Source organism: Aythya marila (genome assembly GCF_965140915.1).
Source record: "Aythya marila genome assembly, chromosome: 11".
Classification (NCBI taxonomy): Eukaryota; Metazoa; Chordata; class Aves; order Anseriformes; family Anatidae; genus Aythya; species Aythya marila.
The window spans coordinates 4,375,522-4,394,352 of NC_139052.1; the positions used below are offsets into that span (position 1 = coordinate 4,375,522).

An 18,831-nucleotide genomic window follows, 5' to 3' on the forward strand; every position below is an offset into this window, starting at 1 on the left:
AGAATGCATTCTGTTATCTCTATAGTAGTTCCTTTAACATTAAAATTCTTACAAAAGGTAGCATGAAATAAGAAATGCAAGGAACTCAGAGTGAGAAAACCTTTTCAATGCTTTCTTTTGAAATGTATTATAAGAAAATAAGGTAAGAGTTACATTTTTATGAATTCATGCCAGGAGAACAATTCCATTTCGAGTTTCATAGTACCGGGCAATGAAGTGTAGGTTGGGACACCAGAAATTTCCCCTTCAGAATAAAACAGTTGAGTTGATAAAACATTTCTCTGCTTACCTGGAAGTGGTTTATGAGGAGGCAACTTTGGATTACTGCTTGGAGTATGAACACTGCATATCTTAATGAAACCAGCCATTAACATGATCAGGGCAATTCCCATAAGCAATACTGCCCACCAATGAGCCTAAAACATTTAAAAAATGGTTTTTTGTATGAAGGAAAGGCATGCATGCACATGAGACATGAGTCATTAAATATGGCTCTCCTTTGCCTTTAAAAAGTCATCAAAAAGCACCGAAACATAACCTAAAAGAGCCTTACATTTTAAAGAAGAGAAGTCGTCAAAGTCCTTACACACCAAAAAAACACCTTAAGATTCATTCTATTATCAGAAGAATATCTCTCAGAACATGCTTGCACTACGGTACAGCTATATAAGCCTAAAACAATAGTTTATATACCATCGACCTGGCAGCTATATGTTTCTTTATAGCTCCTCCACCCAATCCATTACTAGAAAAATGAACCATCAGAAATGCTAGAGGTCAATACACTCAGTTCCTTAAAACAACGCAGAATATTCAAATATGAAGAGTTAAAATGTGAAAATACAATGAGTTAAAAAATATGAACATCAACACAAAAACATTGTGGTTTGAATAGATGTATTAAGATAAAATATCTACTCAAGACACTTGTTTTCATTCCCTCCATCTGTTAAACAATTTGCTGCACTCAAGGTGCTTATAGAAAATACCAGTGAAAACAAGGACTGTTTATACTCTGAAGAATGCTGAAGTACTGCACATATATAGTAATACTTATCAGCTGTGAACACTGATTAGCAAGAACATTTTATATTAGACTGGTAAGACAAAAATACTTACCACAATCCATTCTGCAATATTTTCATATAGCTCTGGATTAAATATCGCTTTCTTTAATCTAGCTAGAGGGCCATCAGCATCTACTAGCCGACATCTCATAAACACATCGCAGTAGCCTTTGAAATCATTACAAGGAGATCCAGGTTGCAAAGTAATGGTTTTACGACCAAAATGTTTCTCCCACCGGTTAGAACCTGTACTTGCACACGTACTCGGGTCCACTGCAAAGTGAATACAAATCAGATTAGTTCAAAACATTTAAAAACATATGTGCATGAATACCCTAGTGTTCAATTGTTCAAAATATTTACTTCTGAAAATTTTCAAGTTATTCTGTAAAACAAAATAGATTATTTCCTACAAAATACAAAGCAATGTCTACCTGAAAATAAGTATGAACCAAAACAATAGTATGATCTCAGCCTAACGATAACTATAAAAAAAATCCTGTCAGAAAATTCCTCAGATACCTACTGCTATATTCATACTTATACAATCCAGACAAATCTTACTTTTTCTCATGCAGCAGACATGACACAGTTCTCTATCGTCCTTGCCATCTGAACTAGCACACGTACATTCCTCCAAGCCATACTTCTCACAGATAGAGCCAGCACATTGCTGTTTGAGACAAAAGCAAGAGAACACAAGAAATCAATTTCACTGTTAAGCAAACTGACATTAGGAAAGATATTAATTTTTAATAGCCGAAAGCATAATTGCAGAGATGCTAAAAAAAAAAAAAAAAAAAAAAAAAGCTTGAATTTCTTCTGAAGTTTTTATAACAAAAAATGATTATAGCTATCCAATTTCAATGCTTAGGCTTACTTGAGAATTTTTAAAGGTGGTTTAACTTTTTTTTTTCTTTAACACTATCTTCTTTCAGGGTGCTCTGCAAAAGCTTCGTAGCACTGGAATGCACTGCAGTTCACATTCAAACATGATTACTCAAAACCGTGATTCATAAAACAAATCAAGAGCATGTCTTCAAAAATACTTTCCCACAGAAAATAAGAATAAAAAATTTATGGCAGGAAATATTGTGTATTCAATTACTGTGGGATGACTCTTCAAATAAACTCAAATTAAAAAATCAGTTTATTTACAAACTTGTTTCAAAATCAAGTAACTCTATACAGCCAATTCCTCTATCTTCACAATGACTCTTAAATTTTTAATAGATTTTTAGCTAATTATTTCATTTAAAAGTGAACTTTGAAAAATGAAGAGTTAGAGCAACAGTAGCTACAGTTCTTTAAAAGGATGACTTTTGCTTGTTTCTCCTTTCAAGTAAGCGTAGACCAACTTACAAAATATTTCCCATCTATTTTTAATAGTAACTGCCATGGACTGTATAACCCAGGAAACTAATGGCAGTTCACAGTAATTCCATATCCCTGCACGTGTGTTACATGCACATGGCAGGGAGGGAAGAACTGCTTGACAGTAGCTGCTGCTTAATATTTGTTGTACTTTCACAGTTATCTTGACGGAAATCTATAAATAAAACATTCCTATTAAAAGAAGATTTTTCTTACATTGTTCTCCATTAAATATTGAAACCATATCACTGCAAGGCACAATGTTTAGTGCCTTGCAATAAACAACTGCAGTTACATATAATTGTAAACAAACAAACAAAAACATACCCCATTTAGGCAAACTTGTGTACGTCTGTTGCAATCCGTGAAATTTGGTTTGGGCTCAGAGGCTGGACAGAGAGCACTTACACCATTACACATTCCTTCTCTCGCACAGTCAGAATCATTTCGACACTTATCAGTCTTTAGTTTGAAATTGCAGTGTGCAGTACAGCAGGGACCTTGACTAGGGCTAGAAACAAACAAAATATGACTATAAAGACAAAGTGAACTTTTATGAAGAAATATTCATCTTGAAACCTTCTCAGAGTAATTTATGATTTGTGCCAAGTAAAAGGTAAATTGAAAAATATTTTTCTGCCCTTGAGGTTTCTGCGCAGAATACCAACTTCTCAGTTCATGGCAGTAATCAAACTGTTTGCAACATATAAGAAAAACAGTACAAATGCATCTTAATTTAAGATATACAGAAAATGACAGCATCTCAAATCTTGTGTATACAAAATGTTAAATTAGCAAGTTAACAAAATTAGTTCAGGAATAACTGATGAGTTTGACAGTATCAGTTTCATTACAATCAATAAGCCAAGATTTAGTTGTCACTGATGTAACAATCACAATTTTTTTTTTTCCTACTTTCTGCAGAAATACCACTTACACTGTTTAAATAAATGAGAAAAGGTAAGGAGACAGGTCAGAAGAGCTTATATCAGAAATCAGAGGTAGCTTACAAAGATTTTGTGACGGAAAGACTTTTTGAAGAAGCCACATAGCTTAGGTTTCCCCAAAACTTTTTGGCACTGACATGAAGGTATGTGAGGGTCTTGTAGCAAGGCCTACCAGCGTATCATCCTACTCTACCTGATGCAACCATAGGAAAACCATTTCTTTCTGAAGTTATATTCAAGTACGTGTCATTACAAGTGGCACAAGAGTGAGGGTTATAACATATATATAACTACTTGACTAAAGCAAAGCCTCCTGGGTTCTCATTTCATATTATTCTATAACTCAACACCACTCACAATGCACTTACTGGCCTTCACTGGACATTGGAAGATCGTGCAGACTTTCTGGAGGTCATGATCTCTATTTTAAAACTATGGTATGCCATAAAAATCACTCATTTCACACAGAAAAGACTTCAAGATACACAACACTACTACAATAGCTACTATCATTTTCCTAAAATATATATTTTGACATGCAATTTATGTGACCCATTCATACATCTGGATTTTATTTCAGAAGTCTTTGGAAACATCTTCGAACCACAAAGTTTTCTACCTCAAATAAAACTGGAAAAAGGAAATTCTAAAAAAAAAAAAAAAAAAAAAAAAAAAAGGATGCAGCAACTAATATTTAAGACTGTTTCAGCAGGGCTTAAAGCTAGACTATAGTCAGCTGAACACAAGATTTTTAGAAGACAGAAAAGGTGGCAGCAACACCTGGTGCACTCAGAAGCAGTCAGCTCCTCACTCACCCTATGTGCAATATAAAAGAAAATCTTTCAAACCAATGATAAATCAATGTAAGGCTTTCCTCCCTCCCCAGGAGAAATGACAAGAATTGGCAAGGTGAAAAAAAGGCATACAAAATTATTGTGACCACAAATTGTCCTTCTACCACATCTACAGCATCAAATACGTTTTCATAGCAGATGCAACTTCTGCTTCCACTCATGGGACGACAAAGGTAATATTTTAAGGCAGGAAAGATTAATTAGAACACAACTCTGCATGTTGTATTAAAAACTTGAGCTGTTTTAGACTTCAGTTGTAACTTTCTCTTCATCTTTGGCTAACCAGATGTTATATTTTGTGTCTGTCTCTGGAGGGGAAGAAAAGCTCATGGGTGAAAAAATCCACCTAAGTTTTTAGATGAGGTAAAAACTTAACATCTGTGTTAAGTTATGTAACCAAAAGATAGTAGTTGACCTGTACTTCACCTTCACCATAGCATCAATGTCTTATAATCTTTAAAAGTTGCTCTTATAAATCAGTGTGTAGAACATTGCAAAGATACTACGTGACTTAAAAACATAATTTCATCTATAGAACAAGCATAAAAAGAGAAAAACATCTGGTCATGTGTAGCCTTAAATCATCTTCCAGTTAGGCAACATTGTAGAAATGGTACTAGGAAGGATCCAACTTCAGATTATCCTTCCATTTATTATTTGAGCAATTAACGTTTTCTTGAACCTGTCTTAAAAACAACATCCTAGTCATTTTTTTCTGAACCATGCAGCTTTTGCAAAGACTTTTGTGCAACACATTTCAGACAAAGATGACCAAGTTTCAACACACATGTCTGTGCTGAGTATTAGGATATAATAGCATAGATACAACTCAGCATCATGTAAGTTTATAAAAACACTAGCAAACAGTCATTTGACTACCAAGGGAAAGCAAGTTACAATTAGCACCAAGAACTGTATACCATACAGCTGATCAACTTCTCACTCGCTTGATGAGATATTTTAAATAAAAGTACTACAACAGAAATGTACAATACCTGCAGGATTTGCCTGGTTTTAACTTGCATTTCTTATCTTCTGATTGGTTTGCATCATAACAGCATTCATCTTTACACTGGTCGCTGTATCCACAATCACACTGTTCTCCTTGTTCCACCAGTCCATTACCACAGATTGGCTGACCAGACTCTGAAAAATGCCAGTACATTTTGTATAAAGCAGTACAAAGAATATGAAAATAAGAAAATACTGACTTGCAACAGCACCCAACTAGGTAATACTGAAAATATCTGCTCAAGCTGAACTTTGTGCAGACTACAACTCAAGTAAGTCAACTTGCACTGCTTGTTCAACACCCAGTTTAGTCATTCCTACAGTTCATACAATTTAAGCTTCTGAGTAAAAGGTTTCTGCTGATAACAATGGGAGTTTCTTGCATAGATAGGAAGCCCAGAGTGATAATAGGATGAGGCTGAAAGGCACTTCTGGAGGTTGTATAGTCCAATTTTCACTCAGAGAAGGGTCAACTACAGCAGATTGCCCAGGGCTTAGTCTAGATGTGTTTTGAGCATCTCCACGGATGAACAGGTTCCACAGCCTTCTGGGCAACCTGCTCCAGTGTTCAACCACGCTCCCAGTAAAAAGAAAAGAAAGCAAACATACGCAAAAACCCAAGCCATCACATATAAATAGGACTTCCTGTGTTTTAATTTGTGCCTCTTTCCTCTTGTCCTTTCATTGGATACTACTGAGCAGAGTCTGGATCGGTTTTCTTTACTCCCTCCCACCAGGAATTTATACAGCTAGACACAAGCCACCCCATTCCCTGCCTTCTCTTCTCCAGCCTGAAATCTCAGCTCTCTCGGTGTCTTCTCACGTCATATGCTACAACCTCTTAATCATATTTGTGGTCCTTTGCTGGACTTGCTCCAGTACATCCATGTGTTTCCTGTACATTGGAGCTCAGAACTTGACACAAAACTACAGATCTCAAACTCAATTCTTTATTTACAGAATCCTTCAGTAATTAAAAAAAAATAGATTTCTAATTAAGCATATTATTAACAACTTTGCTGTTCTGCTTTCAGGGTGGCTAAATACATACCAACAAAGCAATTATTTCTCTTTTTCTCAAGAACTTGGCTGATATTTCGAATACTACAGATAGAGAACTTGTTGTTGTTAAGTTTGTCCCCAGATGTAGCTCTTGCATACATGATAAAATTTCCATTTTCTTTCTGTCCCAAGTTCTTGGATTCTCCTGGAGTGCACTCCATTCCAGAATCATGCTGCAAAATTAAAAAAAATATTTATATAGCAACATCTTCTCCAATTTCTTGCTTTTTCTACATGTGAACAAGGTACTTGATTTGCTAACTTTACGAAACTTTAATTCTCACTGTCTTAATCATAGAACACCATCCTATACCTTAAATCTTTTCAGATCATAAAAAGGAAACAGAAAAAGGTTTTACTGACAATAGCAACAAGCATATATTTTTTCAAGTTTTAGCTTATTTGAATTCTTGGGAATATATACCCCATATGCACGTCCCAGAATGAAAACAGACTTGAAAAAAAACTTGATATAAGAATGGCTTTATAGTCAGAAAAGAGTGCACTACTACGAGGAAGAAAAACTGGAGGAGTCAACTGAAACAGCAGTCCTTTTTGCTTGCTTTCAGGAAGGGGCAAAGAGAACTTTAGATTAGGGAAGAAATTGGTTTCTGTCCTCCAGTGACAAGCCTAATATTCAGTATGACGTACTGCAAGCTAGCATACTAGCCATTAGACTGAAAAATAAATTGCGCAGAGGACCTCTGATGAAGTTCTGATGTATCCAACTTTCCAGAAATGTAACCTATGTCTCTAAAAGTAGTAGGTAAATGTTAAAACTAAAAAGATACTTGTGAGACCTGTGTAACTTACAGTTTGGTAGAACCAAATGTGTACTTTCCTATATTTCCTGCAATGAAATGGTTCTTTTAATTTCACTGTAAATTGCATCTTACAAACTAATCCAAAAGACGTTTCACTCAGTAGGACTAACTTTTTCAGTTTCACATGCTAGTATTTTCAATTGTACTTGGAAAGCTTGTTCCTATTGTTCCCTCTCAAAGCGGCTGTATTAGGGATGTTCTCAAGGTACATGAAGTAAGGATACATACGCAAGCACCAGTTTCTGAACAACTCATTATTTCTGTTGTATCTTGATACCATTTTACTTCCAGGAGTAGAAAGCCTATATACTTAAGTTAAAAACAAAAAAACAGCCTCCTGCCCCCCCAACAAAAAAGCCCTCCACTTTGTTCTCAAGTCCAGCAAAATCACAAAAGCCTTTTGGTTTTGGTTTGTCACAAACAAATCATATCCCTAAATGAGGGGAGAATTTTGCTCTAAAATGCCACTCTAGGTATCTTAATCCCCTTCATTTATTTTTTGTAATCCTGTAAGTAAAAGTAATTGAACAAAAAAGGGCAGTTCCATCTTTTCTCATTGAATAAAGTGTCATTTTAATCAATTTTGCATTGATTCTTCCTCCACTCTAGCATAAACCAAAATACATTTAAAAGATGTGTGCAACCCTAGTCTTCAATAAAAAAAAAACAAAACATGAAAGTTTCAGGGAATAATAATACAGTTTATTTATAAGACATTGAACTAGTAGAAGTAAACAATTCACGTTTTCCTTACTTACATGTATAAATAGCAAAAACTCCATTCACAAATCATACCAACCATGCATTTCAAAATTATTGAAAATAACAGATCAATAGTAATACTCACAGGTGAGCCAAAGTTATGTCCAACCTCATGAGCAAAAGTGATGTGAGAAACCTTGGGAGGAACATGAGAGCCATAGTTCTGCACAGTGATTATTCCAGTGTTCAAAGATTTCTTCTTACCATCGGAATACAGTTTGCTCTTTTCACATATTCCCCCAGAGCTCCCTGCATTTAGACCAAAGCATAACAGTCACTTAAACACTGTGTACTTTTCATCTATCAGTTAAAACAAGAAACAACTCACTACCGCATTGGATCCTTACAGACTAGGGCTCCTTTTGGGTAATTAATACTAACCCAACTTTGAAAGTAGATTAAGTTTATCCACACTATTGCTCTCAGCACTGAATGAATACATTCACACAAGAAATCAGCTATTTTAGAATAGCTATTAAAACAGACCTATTTTGGGCTTTCACTGCACGCAGAAGCCTTGATTTTGTCATACCCACAGTACAGGACTAGCAGGGTGCAATGCCCAATACAGGTGTTCTCAGTCTACATACCAATTGGATTTCACTGAGTAAAAAAAACAAAAAACAAAAAAACAAACAACAAACCCATGAACAGTACAATCACAGAAAATGATCTATCACAGCAAGAACAGTTATAAAAAATGCCTAAGATTAGCTATTTAGCCTTGTCAGCAGAAGTGACTCATTCTTCCACCATACAATTTAAAGCTGAAAATGGTTTTGATGTGTGGGTTATCCAGATCCTTATTTAGAAGGTCAATAATCAAGTACATCACACTTACTGTTTGAAAAAGTTGTGAAATTATGACTTTAATTTCACCAAAATTTTTTGTAATTGAGGTTTGTACTAAGCCACTAAGAACATCCTAAAATTCAGCTATTCTACTACTGCCAGAACTGGTGTCAAAAAAAAAAAAAAAAAAAAAAAAACCACACTCTATAAAGGCCTTTCCTTATTTTCTGGAGTAAAATTTTATTTTAATGAAATATCCCATTTAACCTTTGTCAGTATGTGCATTAAGGATGCAAATAAATCAAAGCAATTTCACTTTTGCCAGTAAAATTCCTTTTTTGGAAAGAGAGTTTATGGAAAAATTCACTCCAATTCATTCTGTGTACTAGGCTAGACATCACAGGCTCAGTTTCTTATTTACATGGGTCACCTGTGTATTAAATGTATGCTTCCTATGATTTTTCCACAGTCACTAAAATTAGTTCACACAAGTCATCTTAATATACCTACTCCACTCCAAATATTCTACTAACACTTGAGCATTTTACTCTCCTAAAATGAAAGGCAGACTGTTTCCCCACATATCTCCAGTGCTCTTTAGCTGATGTGCTTCAGGGGAAAATACAGAAGTAGATAAAGGGAGGTTATAATTTATATCTAAATTTCATGAAAGGCTTAATTTTTTTTTCCACAAACTCTGTTTAGACTTTTAACTCTGTTGAAGCTCTTCATAATGTTCTCATAGAAGTATCAAGGCTCATGCAGTCTCAGAGTTCTCTTATTTCTTCCATCAAGTGACTGCCATGTAATCAAGGATTAAGCTGTAGAATGAATTTAGACTGATCATTCCGAATTTGATTTTGATTTCTGTGAAGTTTCCACAACTTTGAATTCATGCTGAATCATAATTATTTACTTGAATTTAAAGATTAACAACTATTAAATATACCGTTTCATAAAACTAATACATCCATGACAAACATTTCAAGATCCTGCACACATGGAAACCATTACTTGGTCTAGTTTTTATTCATTTTTTTATTTATTTTTACAACATAACTCAAAATACACAACTAGATTGAAACTAATGAGAAGCAGTTCAAGAACAGTTACACAGTTGTTCTGGTATCTCCCAGAACAAAATCTCACTGGTTTTACTTCTGTATAAAAATAAAGCAAATAGCTTCCAACACGACCTAGAAAAACTAAGGATTCTGCAGTGTTATTCTACCACAAAATGCAAGCTACATAGTTTTGAGCTCTGTTTGTATATAGCAGAAATACTTCTTTCTCTTCTGTTAATTTACTCATACCTGTCATAAATAAAAAGCCATCCAATATCACCTTTGTCCATGAAAAGAAATATGCCTTTCCTTATTGTTGAGATACTACTCATCAGAAAGACAGCATGACTAATTGAAGTGAGATATGATACTCTATTCCTATTACAACAAAAATCAAAGAACATCCAGACAAAATTGTGAGAAGTCAGCTAGAGACTGGCTTCAGCTGTGAGACTTTGTCTACTTGCTGTCAACTTAAAGGACAGTTTCTACTTTTCTTCTTTGTATGTACCTACAATACTTTCTTAATGTCATAGTGCTGAAGGTTTGGATATAGTTACCTGAAGGGGCTCCAACCCAAGCCAGACCAAGGACTCCATCATCAAAATCACGGTCTGTAAACACATAGGCCAAGCAATAATCATCATGATTCTGTTCTGAGTTCAGTTCCAGAAACTTTTCCACACCAATGTTAGGAAATCGGAAGGGATTTGAAGAGTCCTTCTCATCTATAGTTGTGTTAATCTAAAAGTAAATTAAAACAAACTGTTACAAGTGATTCATTTTCACTAGACTTGTAAATGCCAGCTAAGGTGCGTGCTATTGTCAATACCTTATTATGTTAATAGTTAAAGATGTTGCTAAAGATTTACAGGCCATGACATATTACAACCCCAGTATTTCAAAAAACATGTTCTAAAAATAAAGAATTGCACTTGTGTAATATATCCTCACTCCTTTAATCACTCTTTTTTTCCTTATCGTCAGCATTCATAGGTTTATATTTATCCTCTTAAATCATCGCTTTTAGAAGGAAGTTTTACCTAAATAACAGTTACCTATTTTAAAGTCCTTGGAGAGCAATACAGTATTTGCTGGAGCCAGTGCTAGTGAAACCTAAGTTGATTCTTGTAAGAGTTGACTACAACTTAATAACAACATAGCATGCCTTTGACAATACAGACTAAAGCCAAATCAAATAAAGGGGGTAAGGAACCATTTGCAAAAGAGACAGTCATGCTACATACTTACTATCAGTAAATAGTAATGCTAAACAGCCCTGGAAACACAATAGGTCTTTTGAACAAATAGCACTTCCAAGCAAAAAGGTGAAGCTACAAGCATTGCCAGCACAACTTACTCTTATTCGTTTCACCATAAAGCTGATGTTACGGATTCCTGAGAAATCTGTTGACTGGTAAATTGTGTCAATTGCTTTAACATGGCTGGATATCTGTCAAAAACAAAAAAAGTACCCACAGTTCAAAGATCTATGCACTATGCCCAACTAATCTTAAATAACAACTGCACAGTCTATACTTTTACATAAAAAATATTGTGCCATAGAACTCTAACAGGCCTTCTTAAGCAAATGCTAATGGCAAGTACTGGAAATAAATCACTTCATAACCCTAGTATTTACATTGCTAACATGCCAGGTAAAAGTAAAATCTTTTGCAGTCAAGTTAACTTTCTTTTACATATTTATATTAACTAGAAATTCAGATACCTATTTGCGATACTCATTCAATATAGTACTGCAATTAAAATTTTATTTGAAGCTTTGTATTAAAAAATACTTTTTAGAGCATTATTATTTCATTTCTGTTAGAAAATAAGTGTGAAAAAAAAATCATTTACCTTTTCCAAGAGCATAAAAATGCTAACTCACTGAACTCCTGATTTTGGAAGGTGACTTCAGAGCTTTGGAAAATGTTTCTCAACTGAACTGTATACATATAGTGCAATGAACAAACAGTGTAAATCAGATTTGTTAGCATGCTAAATGTGCTACTTATATTTTCAGTCACAAATGGTCAGCAACAAATGTTTTCCAGGTAACAGTATGCTGACAAATGAAAAGAGCACGTTCCTGCTCTAAGGAACCTGCTTTGGCAGGGGAGTTAGACCCAATGATCTTTTGAGGTCCCTTCCAACCCCTTCAATTTTGTGATTCTGTGAAAAGCATCTGCCTTAAGTTACTGCTGCTTTTCTGACCTTCCACTATAGCAGACTCTAGAGGTATGGAAAACTCTGTGTTATGAACTCACAGTAATTTGTGTCAGAATTTCAAATGGAAGACTACAGGGGTGTTAACAGAAAGGCTGGGTAGGTTGTTAAACAGAACAAAAGTCTTCAGGAAGCACGTGTCTGAGTAAGAACTGAGAGGAGAAAAACCAAACAAGTCTTACTCAGAAGTGTTCAACAAACTACAGCCATGATTATTAGCTAAAGGAAGCATAAATGCCCAGGACTTTTTTAATGGTGTATCACATCCTTTTAGTGAAATAGGAAAAGCTGTTTCAATAATGCCAGGTTCATTGTAACAAATGGAGCAATGCATTCTAAGCTAAATAAACAATAATACACCCAATTGAATTAAATCTGTCAGAAATGAAGTAAAAGCAGATTATTTAAATAGAGGGCTTGGAAATACCTGTGCAATTACTGCTTCCCTTGTTCCATAATGCTTATAGAAGAGATGATCAGTCTGAATATACAGCTGACAAGTGTTTTTTTCAGCCTGAGTGGCACGCTTTTTTCTTAAAAGCTGTGGACCATTGCTGTTAGGTTCTTCAAAAGGCTTCTATATATACACAAGAAACAAATATATTAGTTTTACATGTCTACATACTGAACTAGATTATCTAAGAATAGCAATAGATTTTTCTAAACACACTCAAATAATATAAACAGATTCTCATTATTATTTTAGACCTATAAAGTTTCATGAAATTTGAATTAAACTAAGTCTATTATAGCCAGTCTTCAAGTATGCCATCTATTTTTAATGATACCTCAGCCAAACCTTTCGCGCATTTCATGTTTTTATTACAAAAGGCAATCAATGTGAAATAGATTTTTTCATCCATGCAATCTTTGGAATTTTTCTTCCTCATAACCCTTTTCAAAAATGAACAGCTTGTAGGTTAAAAAACAGTGCTGTGGAATTTAAATGCATCCTCTCTAACACAGGTTACTTCATCCTGTGATTACCTCAGTCAGCTACCTCAGCAAACAGGGATACTTAAGCACTTCAGCATAGAACAAAAGGTACACCAAACATTAAGTTAAAATAATGCTCACTATTTACAGCAGTATCTGCTAATAGTTTTGCACTAGGACATTCATTGGTTGATAGCGCACACACTCTTCATAAAATTTTTGGGGAAAGCTTGTTATCAGTACCAACAATGAGCTGAATAATACTGTGGATAATCTCTGATGTTACAACATAAATATGGTAAGCTACTGATGCTATTTTATTGGCTGTAGTGTGTCTTTTTGTTGGCATATACTTAACACCACAAAATGATGCCAAAAGTTCATAACAGACCTAAAACTAAGATGAACTCAATTTGGAAAGTGCTGAAAAATATCTGATGTCATGACAAGTGGTGCAACCCTGAAGACAAAAAATAAAAAGGCAGGAATCTGAACAGCTAAGCAAATCCCTACCATAGACCACTTACCTCCTCTCAGAGGCAATTTGTAGTATGCCCTTCCATCTTTCAACATTGCTAGTAAGACCCTCGCACTCATATTGGCTTCATTTACCAGAAAGCACTCAGATATTACACGAGTGTCACGCTAACAGATCGTGAAAATCTGACAGTTACTGCTTTTCAAGGACCAATATATTACTTAAATACCAAGGGAACTTGAAACTCTTCCTTCTCCACTGCAATAAAATATATTCCTTATCTCAAGCTTACTTAAAAATTCATCTGAAGTTCTGTCTAAAAATTTGAGACCATGTAGGATTCATCAAGACTATGAGCTAGTGTATCTATGCTGTAGAAGCAATGAAAAAAAATAGAAAAAATATTTTAAGAAATAACTAGCAATAATTTAGGTTATTGTCTCTCACAAAGTAGAGGGATGAATGACCAAAAGTGAAAAAGAAAACATACAAGAAACAAGCAGTTATTACACTAATTTCTAATCAACAAAATGCATTATAGCTTGGTTTTATACCTCTGTTGTTGGTTCTTCTATACCAGTCATCTGGTACTTCTGCATTCTTTCAAATACCGAATGATCTGCACAACCTCCTTGTGGTCCATATTTATGAGGATATTCTAAAAAGAGGAAAGCCAGGCTGAGGTTTTAAATTCAAATGTGTAAACGTCAATTCTGTATTAAAAATAGCTTTATCTCTGCAGCTTTCTCAGTTTGTGTCCAATACTGCTCATGTAGTTTTTGAGGCAGCATTCTCAGATTCAAGCAGCTGTCTTTCCACTCACCATTTCTACTAAGATACATTCTTAGTTTAACATGACAAAATTGCAATGACTGCTTCTTAAAGTTGTTTTCTTACGACTAGCAAAAGAAATTAGGAAGTGAGCAACATATAATGTAAGAAGGAGAGTTGTTATATAGGCATCTTTACAGATTATCTTGAACTAATAGCAACATTAAAAAAAACTGAACTCCCAGTGACAATTTGAGATCAATTACATCAAAGACAACTTGGATAAGAGATAGCTTGGATGTTTGTTAAACTAAAACTACAAAATCTTGCTAACATTCTTATAGAATTCTATTATTTCAATTAATTCATCTTTCACAATTTTTTGTGTTGTTAGTGGCATGTTAACTGCCAATGCATTCGAACTGAAATTCCAATGATCCTTGGTTTCAAACTCACCTCTACTACTCTCAAACTCTTATCAGTTTGTTAACCATTTTGTTGACAAGGTGAATGCATGATATCCATTTTGGAAAGTAAATGGCACAGGTTTCCATTTTGGAAAGTAAACAACAGTAACAGAGAAGACTGTGTGCATGTAAATGTGTTAAAAATGACAGAATTAGAGATTACAAAAAGTTAAAACAGGCAAACTAAAATGAGGCTGAAAAGAAACATTTTCATCACTGCTTTACTATAGCTCGCTGTTTAAATTTTAATAGCAAAACAGTAGTATTATCTGGGTACACATCAAAGTTAAATATGCTGGAAATTTAAATCAGCTCACTGAGAAGATTTTACAACAACTGGCTGCTTACCCAGGGCAATTCTTTCAGTACTTGCCAATGCAGACCTCATCGCACACGTTAATGTGCTTCAGAAACACACAGTTGGGTTTATCTACTTTGAATGTTAGTACCTACTGAAGATCTGTAAGCACACTGTGCTTGCAGAAACTCCTTCCAGAGGTGAGAACTGCCAAAGGGAAGAGGTTTTGCCCCTTCAGTTTCTCTACGAACTGGAACCCATCATAAATTGGTGCCCCAGTAACAAATAGAGGAAAGATTATGGGATGGTGATCCACATATACTAATACTTACAGAGGCAGTTTCTGTAGGGCAAACTCTTTACCATCAGCACAAAAGGGTGCAGGTTTTATCAGAAATGCATAAACTTCACCAAGATGCCTTATTTTTGTTGTTGTTGTAAGTGCAAAGATCCAAAGTCAGAGAGTAAATAGAATCATAGAATCGATATGGCTGGAAAAGACCTCCAAGGGCATCTGGTCCAACCATCCCCCTACCACCAGTATCCCCCACTAAACCATTCCTAAGCACCAGGTCCAACCTTTCCTTGAACACCTCCAGGGACGGTGACTCCACCACTTTCCTGGGCAACCCATTCCAATGCCTAAACTCTCTGGGAAGAAATTCCTTGGGATTTCCATCCTGAACCTCCCCTCGTGCAACTTGAGGCCGTTCCCTCTGGTCCCATCACTAGTTATCTGTGAGAAGAGGCCAACCCCCACCTCACCACAACCTCCTTTCAGGAAGATAGGACAGGCTTGGAGCAGTATAACTCTAAAGCCTAAGAGCTGGATCTTGAGAAGTTGATCTCCACATTATATGTATTTCTGGGGATTTTGCTATGAAGTTTGCTATGAAGATTTTGCTAGGCTGGTTCTGTGGAGTCAAACCCCACTAGCCATTACTGCACAGTACACGCACCGTTATGTATTCTGGTTCAGCTTCATCTGAAAGTTGCCTTTAATTATCTTTGATTCTCAGTCTGTTTCCTGCATTCATACTATATGATATTGCTAAGCTCTTTCAATATACAAGCCCAACTTGTTTCAGATGTTCTCCCTACATCATCAAGCTCTGAATTTCAAATTTCAATAATTAAAAGCTGGGGAAAATTAAATAGCAATAGGAATTAAAATATTGTATCCTTGGCATGCAGCCTTGGAGCTCTGAAAAAAAAAGCATTCCGTATGAGTTTATGGTTCAAAATACCAACTAACAGTACAACATCCAACTGAAACAATGATAAGCTTAAAAGGACAAATAAATCAACAATTAAAGTAGCATTCCAACCTTCCTTCTTCCCAACTATGTATATTTACAAATGTTTAAATAAGCCATGTGTTTGTTTTGTTTTGTTTTTTATAACTAGTTAGGCTAATTTAAACATAGTTAACATCATTTTTTCAAGTTGGATCCTTTACTAGCTACAAAATATTTTACTGTGATTGTAAACTTTGCATAGTAGGGAAGAACCTCTTAATAATCAAGCTTCTCTGCAAATAAAATCTCAGCTAAAGAGTAATTGAAAGCTTACAATTGCATGCAAACAGTTATTCATTATCTCACTAGCAAATTAATTTTATCTATTATAACAATATCCAAGTACAGTATTGTACTTCAAAGTGTATTTTAAGTCTGAACTTTATAGAAGCTACTCTAACATGAAAATACATCACTTTCTTCAGTCAACTTTCTTTTTTCTTTTTGACTAGTGTTTGCCAATGAGATTGTTAGCAAAAACTTGATTTTGCACAGAAGATAATTTGTTTGGATTCTACTAAGGATTATGGTTTAAATTAAAATAATAATAATAAAAAAAAATCCTCAGTGGTAACTTTAGTAAGTGTGCATTAATTAGTATTTTGAAAAAAAAAGATCTTACACTTATGAAAGAACTAGTATTGTCCTTTTCACTATGTCACACAAGTGTCCATGAGTTGTAGTTATTAAAACCAGGTAACTTTATTTAATGATTTTCTGTATATTTATTTCCCATATTTCAATTTTTATCACACAAATACCATTTTTGAATGGTTGTCTCATCACATTCCTCCCAATATGGCTAGCCCTAGCACAGTGCCAGAGGAATGAAGAGACCAAAATGCTCATATTACAAGCCACTTCATCCCTTCACTAATTTGATTAACAAGCTGGTGTAATACTGGCTTTGCTACAACCAAGACTGAACAAACAGCACTGCCCAGTCACTACCTTCTGCACTTTGTGGTACCCTGGCTACCATCACTATACTAAAATTATTAAGAGCAAAGAACCATAGATACAACTCTTCCCTTCTCCCTTTCCATTGTAGATCAATTCTACTTTCTTCAAGCTGTGATTCTCATTGCCTGCTTTCACATCACTATTTATCCCTGTGACAAAGGCATGTTATACAAGGCAGGAGTTAGAAGCTAATGGGCAATACTGTCTCACCTTCAGCACACTTTATCTGTGCAAAGCCACCATAGCTTCAAAGCAATTGCAAGTGGCAACTGCAGGAATCTGCAGAAAGTAACTGGAAACATGACTGCACAGCATATTTTGCAGCAGCACAAAACACCATTTTATGTTATCAGCACACTTCTATTCATTCTTTGGCATGATGACAATTGACAGTACAGTACTAGAAAAAAATGCTGCCAATGTATTACACAAAACAAGCAGTCTTCCCTCTGCATCTTGTTTCCCAAAGAGGTTAGGAAATCCCTTAATACATTTCTAATATTGACTAACTGCAATTCAAGCAAATATTTATCACCTCAAAAAGTAGTAATTTGGTAAGAAACACTTTAAGTGGATGACCATTAAAATTGTACATTAAACAGGCTGCAACAACAATTGCCACCATTTAGCATATGCTGGGAAAAACAAATCCCAAGAACAGATTTGAATACACTCCACTAAAAACAGGAGGCAGGTAATAGTGGGTAGTACAGCTTGGGAGCATGCCTTGTTTACAGAGAAAGTTACACACAAAGCTTTCTTTTGTTAAATAATGAATTACCCCTGAACTGTGAAGGCACTGTTCCCTGTTCATCTTCCAAGATTTATTTCCACCATCCCCTGCAGCAGTTCCAGTGCTGAAGCTAGACAGGAGTTACTTGGTGTCAGATGACTTGGACAACTTTGCCCCCCATCACAGCGGTCTGATCTATGTTCTCGTGATGCTTTTAAGTGCTTTGAGAGGTACAGCCTTCTGCTGGCTCTTTGGGATCACGAGCTTCTTGGCTTATCCCTACCACAACCCCATGAACCGATCACAAGAACACACGTGCTTTTACCATCAAAACTGCTGCTTACAGTCAATGTTAAATTGAAAAACACTAGAAGCCTATTTTCCCTATTTTCCACCACAGCCTATCAAAGAAGAATTTAATTACAGGATCAATTCTCTAACTAGGAAAAATCCTCAGGTAAAATAAATACTTGATTTCTCTATTGTTGAAAGTCTGTGTTTCCATTTTAGTACAATCTGGCACAATGTTAAAAAAAAAAAAAAAAAAGAAAAGTAGTAACAGATTAAAAAACAACAAAATCATTTTAATTTCATTATCTTATTCTAGGTAGATAGCAGAGAGGTAGAAGTTATTAATGATATATACAACTATAGCCACTCAGATGAAATAAAAGAATTTTTATCCTTTAAATACCTTTGGCAGGTATCCTTTGCATCTGACAAAACGAAAAAAATGTGATGAAGAATCTTTGTCAGCAAATAGTGTAATCTCTTAAGTATTTAGGTTAACTACGCAATGGATACTGCTTTAGGCAGCAGGGGAAAGGACATGACAAGGTTCCACTAAAAATAATGAAGATTCAGTCCTTCAACAGCCATGGAGATCTGGCCAATACTAGCA

The 18,831-nt window shown here is 35.2% G+C and overlaps 1 protein-coding gene across 1 annotated transcript in view; it reads right to left on the minus strand.

The window, feature by feature from the left end:
* The window catches only part of ADAM10 (ADAM metallopeptidase domain 10), a 48,360-nt gene that overhangs the window by 2,422 nt on the left and 27,107 nt on the right, over positions 1 to 18,831 (minus strand). Inside the window, exons 5-15 of the mRNA XM_082768679.1 lie at positions 13,955 to 14,058; positions 12,414 to 12,563; positions 11,118 to 11,210; positions 10,318 to 10,501; positions 7,987 to 8,150; positions 6,305 to 6,488; positions 5,238 to 5,388; positions 2,769 to 2,952; positions 1,632 to 1,740; positions 1,120 to 1,340; positions 290 to 416 (exon numbers count right to left, since the gene is read on the minus strand). Of these exons, the coding sequence (XP_082624805.1) occupies positions 290 to 416; positions 1,120 to 1,340; positions 1,632 to 1,740; positions 2,769 to 2,952; positions 5,238 to 5,388; positions 6,305 to 6,488; positions 7,987 to 8,150; positions 10,318 to 10,501; positions 11,118 to 11,210; positions 12,414 to 12,563; positions 13,955 to 14,058 (1,671 nt within the window). The remainder of the gene's footprint in view (positions 1 to 289; positions 417 to 1,119; positions 1,341 to 1,631; positions 1,741 to 2,768; positions 2,953 to 5,237; positions 5,389 to 6,304; positions 6,489 to 7,986; positions 8,151 to 10,317; positions 10,502 to 11,117; positions 11,211 to 12,413; positions 12,564 to 13,954; positions 14,059 to 18,831) is intronic.